This window comes from Xyrauchen texanus, chromosome 4, assembly GCF_025860055.1.
Source record: "Xyrauchen texanus isolate HMW12.3.18 chromosome 4, RBS_HiC_50CHRs, whole genome shotgun sequence".
NCBI classification, from domain to species: Eukaryota; Metazoa; Chordata; class Actinopteri; order Cypriniformes; family Catostomidae; genus Xyrauchen; species Xyrauchen texanus.
The window spans coordinates 12,029,637-12,045,039 of NC_068279.1; the positions used below are offsets into that span (position 1 = coordinate 12,029,637).

General features: G+C 38.6%; 1 protein-coding gene across 5 annotated transcripts in view; it reads right to left on the minus strand.

Moving 5' to 3' along the window:
• LOC127637510 (ARF GTPase-activating protein GIT2-like) overlaps window positions 1–15,403 on the minus strand; it is a 51,389-nt gene that overhangs the window by 3,448 nt on the left and 32,538 nt on the right. Inside the window, exons 15-20 of one of the 5 annotated variants that reach the window (XM_052118633.1) lie at window positions 12,860–13,141; window positions 10,876–10,962; window positions 4,691–4,773; window positions 3,473–3,664; window positions 2,342–2,497; window positions 60–123 (exon numbers count right to left, since the gene is read on the minus strand). In XM_052118633.1, the coding sequence (XP_051974593.1) occupies window positions 60–123; window positions 2,342–2,497; window positions 3,473–3,664; window positions 4,691–4,773; window positions 10,876–10,962; window positions 12,860–13,141 (864 nt within the window). Of the gene's footprint in view, window positions 1–59; window positions 124–2,312; window positions 2,498–3,472; window positions 3,665–4,690; window positions 4,774–10,875; window positions 10,963–12,859; window positions 13,142–15,403 lie in introns of all 5 variants that reach the window. The other 4 variants (XM_052118601.1, XM_052118616.1, XM_052118625.1 and 1 more) reach the window with 4 other exon arrangements.

Genomic DNA, 15,403 nt, shown 5'->3' on the forward strand with positions numbered 1-15,403 from the left:
TCAAATAAATACTTCATTTCAGATTAAGAATGTATAAAGTGCAGGGAGAAACTACACACCTTGGGGAAGAGGGCAGCCATCTCATTCACAGCCAAATATATTCTTTCTGCGCAGGGTATAAAGCTATTGGGGCAGAGAAACAGATATTAAAATGTCAAACTATAGACCAGTTTGTTAGGAGAGTGAAAATCAAGCAAACCAAAGAGCAATCAGTAAGTAAGCTGGACTTTTACACAATCATAATAAACTATTTTTCCCTAATATTTTATTGAACAGCATTTTCTTTTCTTTTTTTTGATTGATATAGAAAAGGGTCAGAAATTAAGGAGGGGGGTGCTGCTCATGACAACAATGCCACAGAAATTCAAAATATTGGGGCAAAATTTACCCCATACTGTAAAGAATTTTATAAAGTATGTTATAAAGTTGAAAGTTAAGGGTGCATTAAGTAATTTGGGGCTAATTTAAAAAGTTTTGCACATTAGGAAATTAATTGTGTTTTTGTGAAGAGTGATCTGAATGGTGTACACTCACACAAGTTGAAGACTTTACTCATAATGGTTTTCTATAAAAAGTTTTTTTATTATACATGGTGCAGGTCACCCCTTCAATGTGTTTCGCCATTTTGAAATTAGACGACCTGCCGTGTTTCACTAAACGTCGAAGAAGAAAATCCTCATGCTCATTGGCTGCTGTCTATGTAGACACCCTTGGCAGGTAAATAATTTTAGAAATGACCTCAAACTCTAAAATTTTCCAGATATAAATGGTATTCCAGAGCTGGCGGGGGCAGCGGAGATGATCATGCTTATCCACATCGATTGATGGCAGTACCGTGTCTAACACCACTGTCACATCGGTACTTAAAATACACGAAGAAGAGCAATGCTAACGCTAGCTAGAAAACTACTGAATGCCCCTTTATTAAAGAAATAGTTCACCCAAAAATGAAAATTCTCTCATCATTTACTCACCCTTGTACCACCCCTGATGTGCATGACTTTCTTTTATCTGCTGAACTCAAATGAAGATTTTTAGAAGAATTTCTTAGCTCTTTTGGGCCATACAAGTGAATGGGAGCCAAAAATCACATAAGTCAGTATAAAAGTAATCCATAAGTGGTTAAATCAGTGTCTTCAGAAGCAATATGATAGGTGTGAGTGAGAAACAGATAAATAGTCCTTGTTTACTATAAATTCTCCCCCATGCGCCGTCAATGTCCATTTTAACATTCACTTCCACATTCTTCTACATGTGTTTTTCATGATTCACATTCTTTATGCATATCTCCCCCTACTGGACAGGGAGAAGAATTTCTAACAAAAAAGTACTTAAATTTGTATCCGATTCTCACCCATACCTATAATATCACTTCTGAAAATATGGATTAAATCACTGGAGTCTGGATTACTTTTATGTACCTAAAGAACTGAAATATTTTTCTAATTATAAATCATAATTTGTGTTCTGTAGAAGAAAGAAAGACATACACATCTGGGATGGCATGAGGGTGAGTAAATTATAAGAACATTTTAATTTAATGTTATGGGTAAAATAAATTAATTTCCCAATATAGCTATTCATATGAGGAATACATAATTTAAATGCAAGAAAAAAGTTTGACACATTATATTTTGTTTAATTTGTCTCAGAAAAAAAAACCTATATAAAAGGTATAAAATGTCCCTGAATATACTTGCAACTGGCATATTACAGTTTTCATATTACAAGTTATATTTATTTATAAACATTTTATCAAATGTATTTGTATTTTTATTCAAAAGTGCAACTAGGTGTAGTTACCCTCTCTGTGCAATAATCCACCAGAAAAACAGTATCATGCAGATTTGTTTGAAATGTTAATTAACTTGTGCAGCAGCCATGATGCATCCCAATGCTAGGGATTTTTAAAGTTAAAATTCCATTCATCCAGGTAAATGTTGATATAATCAAATAAATCGCAAGAAACAACAGATGTGAAACCCTTCAGCAAACACTAATATCTTGTAAGTTCACACTGCTGTCTCAACAAATAAGTACAAACCAGTGCAAAACAGAGAACTCAAAAGTTAGATGGATGAAAGTAAGAGTCTAAATCTTTGCCTGAAAGAGACAGTGCACCAATATGAGTTCCTGCAAATAAATGTGAAGTTTAGGGCACATTAATGCAAACTGATAAAGGCACATTCAAATAATCATGCACATTAATTCATTCACATTCAGAGTCCACGGCTGGGCCTGAATCAACGAGCACATGAGTAGATTAGTGGATGAGTGATGAAGATAGAGAGAGGTAGAAGTAGACACTGTGCCTGTGAGGCAGGGACAGAGGCCAGAGTACCAGGAGGCAGGGTTGTTGGAGTTGGCTGGGTGTGGAGCTCTTTGGCCGAGCGGCTGCATGGGAGACGGGGGCTTGTCTGCCCAAGGCACCAGTGTGCTGAAACAACCCAGACTGTGTCTAAGTCTGCGGACACTCTCCCTCTGATCACATGGTGCACTGGTGGGGAAAGAGACAAAACAGGGCCCAAATGGTGTGTGGCCCCATCCACACAATTTGAGCACAGTGGGAGAGAAAGAGACATGAAAAATGAAGAAGGCACGAATGGAGGAACTCATTCAATGAATGGATAACAAGAGTGTATATCAGTGATAAACAATAACAATTTACATGAAATTGTTAAACAGGTGACAGAAGTTAAAAAGCAAGGAAATGAATAAAATGACCTGAAATGTTGCTGCTACATGGCCAAAAGTACGTGGACATCCCCTTCTATATTAGCTACACACATGACTAAAAAGTGCATACAATTAAGTATCTAGCCATGCAATCTCCTTAGACACGCATTTAAAATTGAATGGGGTGTTCCAAAGTTTCTTTGCATAAAGAGAGGTCTATACAGAAATGGTTTATTGAGTCTGGTGTGGAAGACCTTGACTGGCCTGCACGAAACTCAGACCTGAAGCCCATTAAACCCTTTGGGAAGAATTGGAACACCTACTTGGAGCCAAGCCCTTTTGCCCAACATGAGTGCTTGACCTTACAGATGCTCTTGTGTCTAAATGGGAAGAAATCCCAGAGGCCATGTTCCAACTTCTAGTGAAAGGATTCCCAAGGCTGGAAGATGTTGTAGCAGCAAAATGAGTAATAACTGCAAACACAGTTACCCATGGCTTTGCAATAAAATGTTCAAAAGGCACATAGCGGTGTGGTGTTCAGGTGTCCACATACTTTTAGCCATGTAATGTTTGAAAATGAAAGAAATTCACCGTTCATACTAAACACTGTCTGTGCCATTTTTCCAATGTAAAACATGTTCTAGAAGGAGTGCCACATCAAGTTAAAAAGAATGGCAACTTTTAATAGCTCATCTCGAGACAATTGTGTTTTGCTATCTTCATTGCGCAGCATCTGGCAAGAACTTGTCCAGTCTGAACGGCCATTATGAGATGTTCACATTGGGCTTCCTCTCACCTCTCATGCTTGTTCTCCTGTGCAGCCCTTAGCAGTTCCTGGATGTTCTTGGTGATCTGCTCAGTTTTGCGGATGACATCTTCTGTGCTGGGCAGACTGGGGTCAGGCTCACAGTCGTGATCATCCAGCTCAGGTATTGAGCCACCCTCTCCCATCCAGCCACTGCTGCGCAGACGATACCTACGACCAAACCTGCAAGGAGGGGGTAATATAAATGAAATGTCAGAGTGCATGAATAATATATAGGGTTATATGCCTCTAAAACAGGGTTCTTCAGCCTTTTTCAGGCCAAGGACCCCTTGGAGAATAGAGAGATGGTGTAGGGACCCGTTAAATATGCCTATTGTAAGAAACTGAATGTTGCATTTATAACTTGCCTATGGTACCATATTTAAGCATTTACATACTATGATATGATGCTTACTTTTCAAAGCCATTAAAATAAATCACTATGGAGTCGTGTACTTTTTTTAACCCTTGTGTTGTGTTTGTTTTATGCCAACACAGTTTGTGTTCCTGGTCAAAAATAACTGGCCCACTAAGATTGTTTAGAAATCTCATAAGATTATCATTATCATAAGATATCACATTAGCTCTTTTTATCAACTTCTTTTACAGTAATTATGACCGGTTTTGTACTCCTCTTTTGAACATATTTTAAATAGATATTTATTTATACAGGGAATCATTGAACTGAGCTTATACCAGCCAGTTGGGGGCACTACTTGCAGAAAATAATAATAATTACATAATAAATTAATAACCACTTGGCTTGATCTGAACAAAAGCCTAGAATATGGACTTTACAATGCATATAGCTGATTCTACCATTTCTTAAATCATGCTTTTTAATTAGCTGACAAATAAGAACCGTTTTGTTCTCATAAACTGCAAATTTGTTATCACAACACTTGTATTCAGAGTTGGTAAAACCATTAAAAAGATGAAATAGCCATGTGTTAAATATTGTTGGAATTTATTTCATTCAGAGGCCAAACTGTAGTGAGTATTAGTGTATGAAATTCCCACTGACACACATAAATATAATAAACAGGAGAGGCTTTTTGTCACATTTGTCCATATTACTTCCTGAAACATGCAGGACAGGCAGATGGAATTCTTGTTTTCAGATTTTATAGGGCTTAAATGCAGTTGGTTTGTTTTCATGCCAGCAGGATCTGATGCATTTTAGGTCATGAAAAAGAAAGTGATACGAACCCTGAGTCATCCAGGTCAGATTCGTTGACTGTGTTATCATAGTCACCATCAGACACGCTGCTTTGCTTGTCAAACTTGGAGGCCTAAAGAGACAGGATACAGCAACGTAACATGATGTGAAAGGATACAGCAACGTAACATGATGTGACAGTCACTAAATGCTAAAGGTGACAAGCAGTGAAACTTGTGTTTGAGTGTTGGAAATAATATATCAACGTTGTTTCATTCTGCCAATGACAGATATGTCAGACAAAATTAAGTTTTTCCATAAGTTTTGTTCAAGGAGACATGAAATAGAATGGACAATATGGTAGAAGCAGGTGTTTAAAGCAATAAAATCAACAGCGTTTAGCATTAGTTGAAACACTAGATTCATTCAAGCACATAAATTAGGTTAACTGAGCCTCAATTAGCCTCATTCTTCACAGATTTAGCCTGACTACTATCATGATACCCATTTAATTAAAAAAGTTGACCAGCTGAAAAGACCAACAATTCTTGTGTTTTTGTGTCCTGGTGAACCATACCAGGCTTCTAAACTAACCAACCAAGCAACACTCTCTTGGTCAACTAGCTTCACAAGAAAGCTACATTTTGCTGTTGAAGCGAATGGCTAATCAGGTCCACCAGCAATACACCACCAAGCAAGTACAAAACAGCATAGATACAGCATACATATATCCATCACCTCAACACTTTATCCTTGAGTAATCATGATAAATTGCTAATTTAGTACTGGAAAATCACATGCCATTACATCAAACACAGTTGAAAGCTATTTGGTTCATTAAATGAAGCTTAACATTGCCTTTATGTTTGTTTTTGAGATGCCACATTATGCAATAGACTGGCATGTCTTAAGGGCAATATTAGGTTAAAAATGGCTAAAAAGAAACGGCTTTCTCTAGAAACTAGTCAGTCAATGAATGAAGGTTATACGATACTTGAAATTGCCAAAAAAAAAAAATGAAGATTTCATACAAAGGTTTACACTACAGTCTTCAAAGACTAGGAACAACTGGCTCTAACAAGGGCAGAAAGAGATGTGGAAGTCCATATGTACAACTAAACAAGAGGTATTTCTCTAGTTTGAGAAATAGACACCTCGCATGTCCTCAATTGACAGCTTCATTGAATTCTACCCACCCAACACCAGTTTCATGTACAACAGTAAAGACAAGACTCAGGTGCAGGCCTTATGGGAAAATTTGCAAAGAAAAAGCCACTTTTGAAAAAGAAAATCAAAAAGAAAAGGTTAGAGTGGGCAAAGAAAAACAGACATTGGACATCAGATAATTGGAATAGAGTGTCATGGATCTTAACCCCATTGAGAGGCAATGTGCTATGAGGCACATCTATGGCAAGTGCTACAGGAAGTGTGGGGATCTGCAAAGCTGTCATTGTCATATGTATATGACAATGACAAGCTGTCATTGTCATATACATATATACATACATAGACTGTATCTATGCTGCTTTATGCTTGCTTGGTAGTTGTGAAGCTAGTTGACCAGGAGAGTGTTGCTTGGTTGGTTAGTTAGAAGCCTGGTACGGTTCACCAGGACACAAAAACACAAGAATTGTTGGTCTTTTCAGCTGGTCCATTTTTTTTTAATTACATAGGTATCATGATAGTAGCCGGGCTAAATCTGTGAAGAATGAGGCTAATTAAGGCTGAATTAACAATTTAAATGCTTGAAAGACTCTAATGTACACTCACCTGGATTATTAGGAACACCTGTTCAATTTCTCATTAATGCAATTATCTAATCAACCAATCACATGGCAGATGCTTCAATGCATTTAGGGGTGTGGTCCTGGTCAAGACAATCTCTTGAACTCCAAACTGAATGTCAGAATGGGAAAGAAATGTTATTTAAGCAATTTTGATCGTGGCATGGTTGTTGGTGCCAGACGGGCCGGTCTGAGTATTTCACAATCTGCTCAGTTACTGGGATTTTCACGCACAACCATTTCTAGGGTTAACAAAGAATGGTGTGAAAAGGGAAAAACATCCAGTATGCGGCAGTCCTGTGGGCGAAAATGCCTTGTTGATGCTAGAGGTCAGAGGAGAATTGGCCGACTGATTCAAGCTGATAGAAGAGCAACTTTGCCTGAAATAACCACTCGTTACAACCGAGGTATGCAGCAAAGTATTTGTGAAGCCACAACACGCACAACCTTGAGGCGGATGGGCTACAACAGCAGAAGACCCCACCGGGTACCACTCATCTCCACTACAAATAGGAAAAAGAGGCTACAATTTGCAAGAGCTCACCAAAATTGGACAGTTGAAGACTGGAAAAATGTTGCCTGGTCTGATGAGTCTCGATTTCTGTTGAGACATTCAGATGGTAGAGTCAGAATTTGGCGTAAACAGAATGAGAACATGGATCAATCATGCCTTGTTACCACTGTGCAGACTGGTGGTGGTGGTGTAATGGTGTGGGGGATGTTTTCTTGGCACCCTTTAGGCCCCTTAGTGCCAATTGGGCATCGTTTAAATGCCACAGCCTACCTGAGCATTGTTTCTGACCTTGTCCATCCCTTTATGGCCACCATGTACCCATCCTCTGATGGCTACTTCCAGCAGGATAATGCACCATGTCACAAAGCTCGAATCATTTCAAATTGGTTTCTTGAACATGACAATGAGTTCACTGTACTAAAATGGCCCCCACAGTCACCAGATCTCAACCAAATAGAGCATCTTTGGGATGTGGTGGAATGGGAGCTTCAAAGCGCAGACCAGCGGTTGCAAAAGCTTAAGTAAATAGAGCTCTGATATAACTACTGTGTCTTCAGGGGTAAAACTACTCTACACTCAACTGAATCTAGGCCATGGCTCTGATCAATGGCTTCATTCTCAATGCAGGAAACTGTAAAGGTTTTTGGCATTCTCACTGGAGATTGATATACTGGGCTGAAGAATCTGAGATAATGGGGGTCAAATGCTGGAAGATTACAAAAATCCTGTAATTGAATACTGTAGTCATTTCTTATTATGGCGGGGTTGGTTGTATCGCTTGGAACACTGCCACATGATTTCTGAATAACATGTTCTTACACGCAGGTGTAAAAATGCAATACGTTGTAATGTTTCAATCTGATGGCAAAAATGACAAGTATTAATTACATAATTTGATTGTAACACTTTACAAAAAGGTTTAATACGTTAACATTAGTAAAATAATTTAGTTCACGTGAACTAACAATGAACGGTACTTTAAAGTACTTATTAATGTTGTTAATGCATTATGAACTTACATGTACACACACTACACATCCAAGATAAATGCGGTTAAAAATATAAATATTTTTATTTAATGTTACTTGATGCATTTACTATTGTTAACAAAATAGAACTTTCAACTTATTGTAAAGTGTTACAAATTTAGTAATCAATTATGTTTATTTAATCCTTTAAAGCATTTTAAAATCTTTTGACATATTTCAATTCTAAAACACACTTTTCCAGGTCCACCAGCTGAACCAGCACAAAAATGTATAAATGTTTTATTCATAAACATTTTATTTCCAAAATTTTTAACTCAAGTTGCTTTCCAGCAAGGAGTTTTTACTTGGCACACACAGCTTCAATGATAGCAGTCAACACAAACTTAAAGAGTCAATATAACAGCTTTTCAGGTGGCCTGGGTAGGCCAGCGAGATGCTGACTACCACCTCTGGAGTCCTGAGTTTGAATCCAGGGTATGCTGAGTGACTCTAGCCAAGTCTCCTAAGCAACCAAATTGGCCCGTTTGCTAGGGAGGGTAGAGACACATGGGGTAACCTCCTAGCGGTCGCGATTAGTGGTTCTCGCTCTCAATGGGGCACGTAAGTTGTGCGTGGATCACGAAGAGTAGCATGAGCCTCCACATGTTGAGTCTGCATGGTGGCAATGAACCACATGTTAAGATGCGCAGATTGACGGTCTCAGAAGCGGAGGCAACTGAGATTTGTCCTCCGCCACCCGGATTAAGGTGAGTAACCGCACCACCACGAGGTCCTAATAAGTAGTGGGAATTGGGCATTCCAATGTATTCCCATTGGGTGGAAAAAGGGGATATAAATAAATATAAAACAGCTTTTCAGTATGGCGCTTCAGGGTATGTGTGTGGCTCGGACTCTCTCTATCATTCCGCTGGCCTTTTTAAAGCCCGCCTCCTCTGTCACAATCAGTGGATGGGTGAGGCAGGAATTAACCACGGCCTCCACTCTATGATTTTTCCCCCAGAATTGAATATCTGCTGTCACTACTGGATACTCGTAAATATCTCCATGCACACACCTCACCATCATCTTGTGTTTTGCACCCAAAGCCCCGTCATGAACCAAGCCGTGGTGAATCGAGGTTGGAGGAAGAGGGGTAGGGGAGGGGGCCTGCGTATAGTGCAGCCCACGGAAACGGGGTGCCGGTTTGGGTGGAAACACTCCTGGTTTCTGGGGAGCGGGCATAGGGCAAGAGGGAGGAGAGGGAGTGGGAGGAGCAGCAAGAGGGAGAGAGTGAGAGAGATCTGGGCTGCTGCATGCCGGCTTCCAGGTAGGGGTTCGCAGCCAGCCGGAGGTAGTTGCCGACTGCTCAAACAGACTCAGAAACACCTTCGGATCGTACTGGGGCCCCATCTTTGAGATTAGAATGTGCAGCTTCATCGCTGCTTGCGGGGATGCAGCAGAGGACCTGCCTGGAGCTAACCAGCTCCGTAAGGCCTTCCGATCCTCGGCCTGTGCTTTGAGGAGTTCCTGTTAACGTCGCTCCTGGGCAAGGAGGGCTTGGTGGGGAGTCTCCTGGATGCCTGCCAGGGCACGGATGACTTTGCCCAGCAGTGAGGTGTCCATGGCGGACAGTCAGTTTCAGCACCAGTGTAACATTTGTCAGAGATCAGGGGGAAAGGAGGACGCTGGAGTTGGTGGTGCAGTCCACGTAAGTCCAATTTTATTTCCAGAACTCCAGTTGCTTTCCAGCAAGGGGTTTTTACTTGGCACACACAGCTTCAATGATAACAGTAAACACAAACTTAAACAAGTCAATATAACAGCTTTTCAGCGTGGAGCTTCAGGGTGTGTGTGTGTGGCTTGTACTCCCTCTCTGTCTCTCTGCCATTCCGCTGGCCTTTTTAAAGCCCATCTCCGATGTCACTGAAATGAGACCCAGGTGTTTAGCATCAATAATCACCAGGTGATAGCTCTTACCACTTCCTCTCTTCCCACTGACAGACACACAACCACGTCCCGCTCCACAAATACACAATTGTACTTTTATAAATTATCATCAACTAAGATTAATAAATGTTTTTAGATAAAAAAATATGGTGAAATATTAGTTCATGTTACCAAATACATTTACTAATGTTAACAAAATAAAAACTTTTTGTTAAGGGTTACCAATTTGATAATCCTCTAATTTAACTAAAATCCTCTAAAATAACTCCTTTAATTACTGACATATTTTCATTTCTAAAAAATACCAACCAAGGTCCATCAACTAGACCAGCACCAAACCAGCACTAACCATGCTGCACTAGCGTGCTATTCTAAACTGTTTGTTTTGTTTGTTCCAGCAGAGTTGCAATTCATCGATACAGTTTTTAAAATAATCATAACTGAATCAACCAAATTATTACACACAGACACACAAATCAGCCATACACAAGACCTCAAAACACACACTTTTTAAAACATGCACATGGACTATAAAATGTAAAGCTAAAGAACCACAAACACTGCAGAATATGCTTGCATATCTGCAATTTGCAGACACAAAACTGACTCAACCATGCTTATCAAGCTCATCTACAGATACATTTCAAGAGTGTATGCTTTCTATCTTTCTAAGTTCAGCCCAAAAGGTGTAGCACTGCAGGGCATCCCAAAAGATTTGTGAAAGCAGCAACGGACAAGCCTTGAGCAGTGCAGCCTGAAATTGAAGACAAAGACCATGAGGTGATGATGATGACGATGATGATAATGATAATGAAGGCAAAAATACATATCAGTTGAAAACAGCAGCCCTTTGAAGGTTGGTGGAGGGACCGTTCATGCATGGTGATGCGTGGAGCACAACAGGAGAAAGAGGAGGAGGGAGGGATGGGAGCTGTGGAAGCAGAGGAGTTTGAGAATGTAGAGGGTTCTGGGTGCTTTCGGCTGGTCCTGCAAGGCATGGAGCACGTGAAGATGTACTTAACCCTTTGGGCACACTCGTCCCGCAAACAGGATGAGGAGGGGATGAAGGGGAGGGATGAAGATGAGGCCACAAACAAACCCTTTCCGATCTAAAATAGGGGTGTAAATCAGACTTAAGACAATGAATTAAAGAGACAAGAGGATAAATAGTAAAATGTAATGTGATTAATATAGTTGGACATGATGAATGGCTAAAAGGTGAAGCATGTAATTTCTGCACCACTAGTGTCACCAGACAAAATGATTACTGCTTTCAAAAAGGTTTCCTGAATTCTTCCCCTAGTTTTCCATTGGTGGAAAAACACAGTCCCCATATGCTGTGCCAATATGCTGCTAATATGCTGTGTTGGGGGTTCGGGATGCAAACATAGCAATGTTTTGATAGCACCACAGAACCACAGTGTTTACAGTTTTCTGAGGGAATCAACCTGCGAATGGCTTGCTTTTAGTTAAGTAACCTGGGATAGGAGATTTAAAAAAAATTAAGATAAAAAAATAAATAAATACATACTTCACATTCAAATAATCAATCTGGACTAGAGGACAATGTCAACAAAATAATTTGATTGGCAAGACTGCATGATGTAGTTAAAAGTTATAATTGTACAGATTAGCAGTCAGTCAATAGTAAAAAGGTTTATAGAATCAGGCAGTTAAGTGCAAGGGTTAAATAGTAATGACTGATGAATTATGTTTTAAAAGCAATTATACCATTTTCTGTAATATTTGCATGTATTTTTTAATAATGAAAAGCATTAATATGCAGCAAAAGTGATGAAAAGCCAGGGGTTAAAACACTTTTTTTAATACCATACTGAACACTCAAAAGATCATCAAACAATGAGCAAGGAAATGAAACAGGAACTTACATTGTATAAAAGACTATTTAAAATTAAATTCTGGGCTTTTGACATCAAGAGGTTACTAAATTGTATGAGCTAGAGGAACTGTGACATTTACAGAGTTTCAATGGTTTAAACCAGTATCAATAAATAAACCAAAACATGCTATACTGTTAAAGGTGCACTAAGTAACTTTATCCACTGTAGAAATGTTTCACCACTACAGAAATTATTAATAAGATTTGTCATTGAAATAATGTTGGTAACACTTTACAGTAATGTTCTATTTGTTAACAGTAGTTCATTCTGGTATCATGGACTAAGTTTATTATGTTAATGTTATCAAAATAATATTGTTCATGTTAATTCAGTGCATTAACTAATGTTAACTTATATAACGTTAAATGTAAACTTTAATAGTAGATGTAGTTCATTAACAATAACCAAGATTAATAAATGCTAATTTGTTAACTAATGTTAACAAATACAGCCTTATTGTAAAGTGGTTCAAATATGTTTAAAATGAGATACAACCCACAAAAAGTGGTTTATTCTACATAAGGCTGGTCACCCCATCACGAGGACCACAATGTTAAGATTACATGACCAGCTCAATACTTCTCAAATTCTCTTGATAAGCCCCCTGCTATTGGACACTGATAAGACATTAGTTATCCAGAAAAACAGAAACCAAAATTGATTAGTGCACCTTTAACTTCTAATTTAAAATGAAATACTAAGTAACACTGTCGTTCACCAAAAAAACAACAAAAAGAAAACAAAAAAAGAAATCTACTTAGAGGCATTACAGTATATGTACAACTGCACAAAAAGAAATGAAAATGGGACTGTATAACTTAGCCATAAAATCATGCTTTGTAACTCCCAAATGATACATAAAATTAAAATAGGAAACAGAAATATGTAGAAATAATTGCTGTGTGTGCCAACAGGATGCAAAGTGAAGTTATACATTGAGTATCTCTAGGGTAATCCGAAAAGGTTTCCATAATCCTGTGTAAATGCTCAGCTAGTTTGAGACTTTGAAAATCAACATTATATATAGCATGCTGCAACATTGGAATAAAACAAGACAGAGAAGGTGTAAAAGGAAAAGAAGGGCAAGAGGCAGGTCTTTACTTACATGGGTTGGGAAGGGTTGCAGGGTGGGGCAGGTCTCCTCGGGGTAAGGGGTCTCGCCCTTAGGGAGAAAGGGCTTCAGACCAGAGCCGGTTTCATACATAGACATGGGGCGGCTCGCCCGAGCAGACAGGTGGCATTTCAGGGCAGAGGAAGAGGAGGAGGAAGAAGAAGAGGAGGAAGGACTGGAGGGATTGGGGTGGTTAGGGCCCCCAGGGGCCTGATAAGGCTGTTGAGGTGAGACCTGCCGCCTGAGAGAGCTGTTCTCGCTTTGCAGAGACTGCAGCTGGAGGGAGAGACGTGTCAGCGAGAGAGATGAAGAGAAAAGCAGAAACTGTAGCAAAGCTGAGCTTACAGAGAAACCATCAATCAATAGAGAAATGTAACAATTTTGAGCTCAGTGTCGCCCCCCAGAAGCCTGTTGAATATTCACTGTAGCCACAGAAACGACTACTCAGTCTTTGCCTTTTCTCATCTCATAAATTAGCATCATTTAAGCCCACCCATTTTCTATTGTTATTTCCTTGGTCTAAATGGCCTTCAACATGCCATCAATATTATATATTAACACATAATATCCATCCATCTTTATGGAGTAGGGTTGCCCCTAGGGGTTTATGATGGAACTGTGGGGAGTTGTGAGATTGAGATAGAATGCCAAGGCTGAATCAAATTATTATTACATTTAAATCATTATTAAATAATGAAATGTTTATTCAATGTATACAATTAAACCCATCAAAGAAGAAGAATTTCATTTGATCAAAATGATTAGTAATATAATCATTTGAAATTTGTTATATTTATTGAAAGATTAACATTATCAAAAATCTCAGAGGGTACTTAAAATAATTTAAGTAATAGGGGTTCAGCTGACAAAAAGGTTAGAGAGGTTAGGTTAGTCCTGGTTTGGAGTTGCTAAATACAAACATCTTAACAGCAGAGTCAAGGCTAGCATGCAGGCACAAACATCAGATTTCAAGGAATTTTCCAAGTTTGTTACAAGTTAAGCTCAATCAAAAGCATTTGTGGCATAATGTTGATGACCATAAAAAATTATTTTGACATCCCTCTTTTATTTAAACAAAAACAAAATTCATTGCTTTTGCAATGGACATGAATGGGGCCAGTCCATGTTGCATAAAACATATCACAGATAAAGTTAGTTACTGATTCTAATCATAATAAAATCATGTTAATGTGTATACTGTTTAAGTATACTTGCTATACTTTTAAAACTGCAGTGGTGGTGGTGTAGTGGGCTACAGCACATAACTGTTAATCAGATGGTCACTGGTTCAACCACCATTGTGTCCTTGAGCAAGGCACTTAACTCCAGGTTGCTCCGGGGGGATTGTTCCTGTAATAAGTGCACTGTAAGTCGCTTTGGATAAAAGCGTCTGCCAAATGCATAAATGTAAATGTAAATGTAAAGCGGTGTGTATTTTAATGTTTTTGGACTGGCCCCATTCACTTCTATTGTACGTGCCTTACTGTAACTGCAATTTTTGCTTTTTTTAAATAAAAGAGGGATTTTTTAGGTAATCAACATGCCACAAATGTTGTTGATTAAGCTTAACTTGTATTGAAACCGGGAACATTACTTTAAATGAGCAAGCGAAAGTCAGACATGTTTAAAGGGATAGTTCAGACAAAAATGAAAAATCCATGCCATTCAAAATGTGTATAACATTATTCTGCCGAACACAAATAGAGATTTTTAGATGATCATCTCAGCTCTGTTGTCCTCACAACGTAAGTGAATGGGTACCAACATTTTAAAGCTCCAAAAGCACATAAAGGCAGCATAAAATAATCCCTAGTCCAAATCTAATGTAATCCATACAACTCCAGTGGTTAATTCCATGTCTTCAGAAACTATATGATAGGTGTTTGTGAGAAACAGATCAATATTGCAGCCCTTTTTTACTATCAATCTCCAATTTAACTTTCACATTCTTCTTCTTTTGTTTTTGGAGAATCATATTCTTTGTGCATAGCAGCCAATTGTCCCATTACTTTTGGTCCCTTAAAAAGTGGGAGGCACATATACAAACTGTTGTAATTCTTACACCGTTCACCTGATTTGGATGTAAATACCCTCTAATTAAAGCTGAAAGTCTGCAGTTATAGCACATCTTGTTCGTTTCATTTCAAATACATTGTGGTGGTGTGTAGAGCCAAAAAGATTAGAATTGTGTCGATGTCCCAATATTTATGGACCTGACTGTATCTAATTTGTTTTATAATAAGCAATGCATACAAAAATATCTAGAAATGACAGCAAACAGTATAATGCACAACATTTGGATATTTAGTACAGGCCATGCATAAAATCTAAAACCACTTTCAGTGTCATGTATTGTAATAACTCAACATTAGCAACACAGATAAATTCTATCAATATGTAATTTTGTTGAGAGAACTGAAATTGGTTTCAGTCATAAAACAGCCCAAAACCATCCATAATCTCCTTTAAAGTTTCACTGAACACCAGCATCTATTATTATTGGCTGAGAAATGTAACAGGAAACAGGCTGAAACTGTA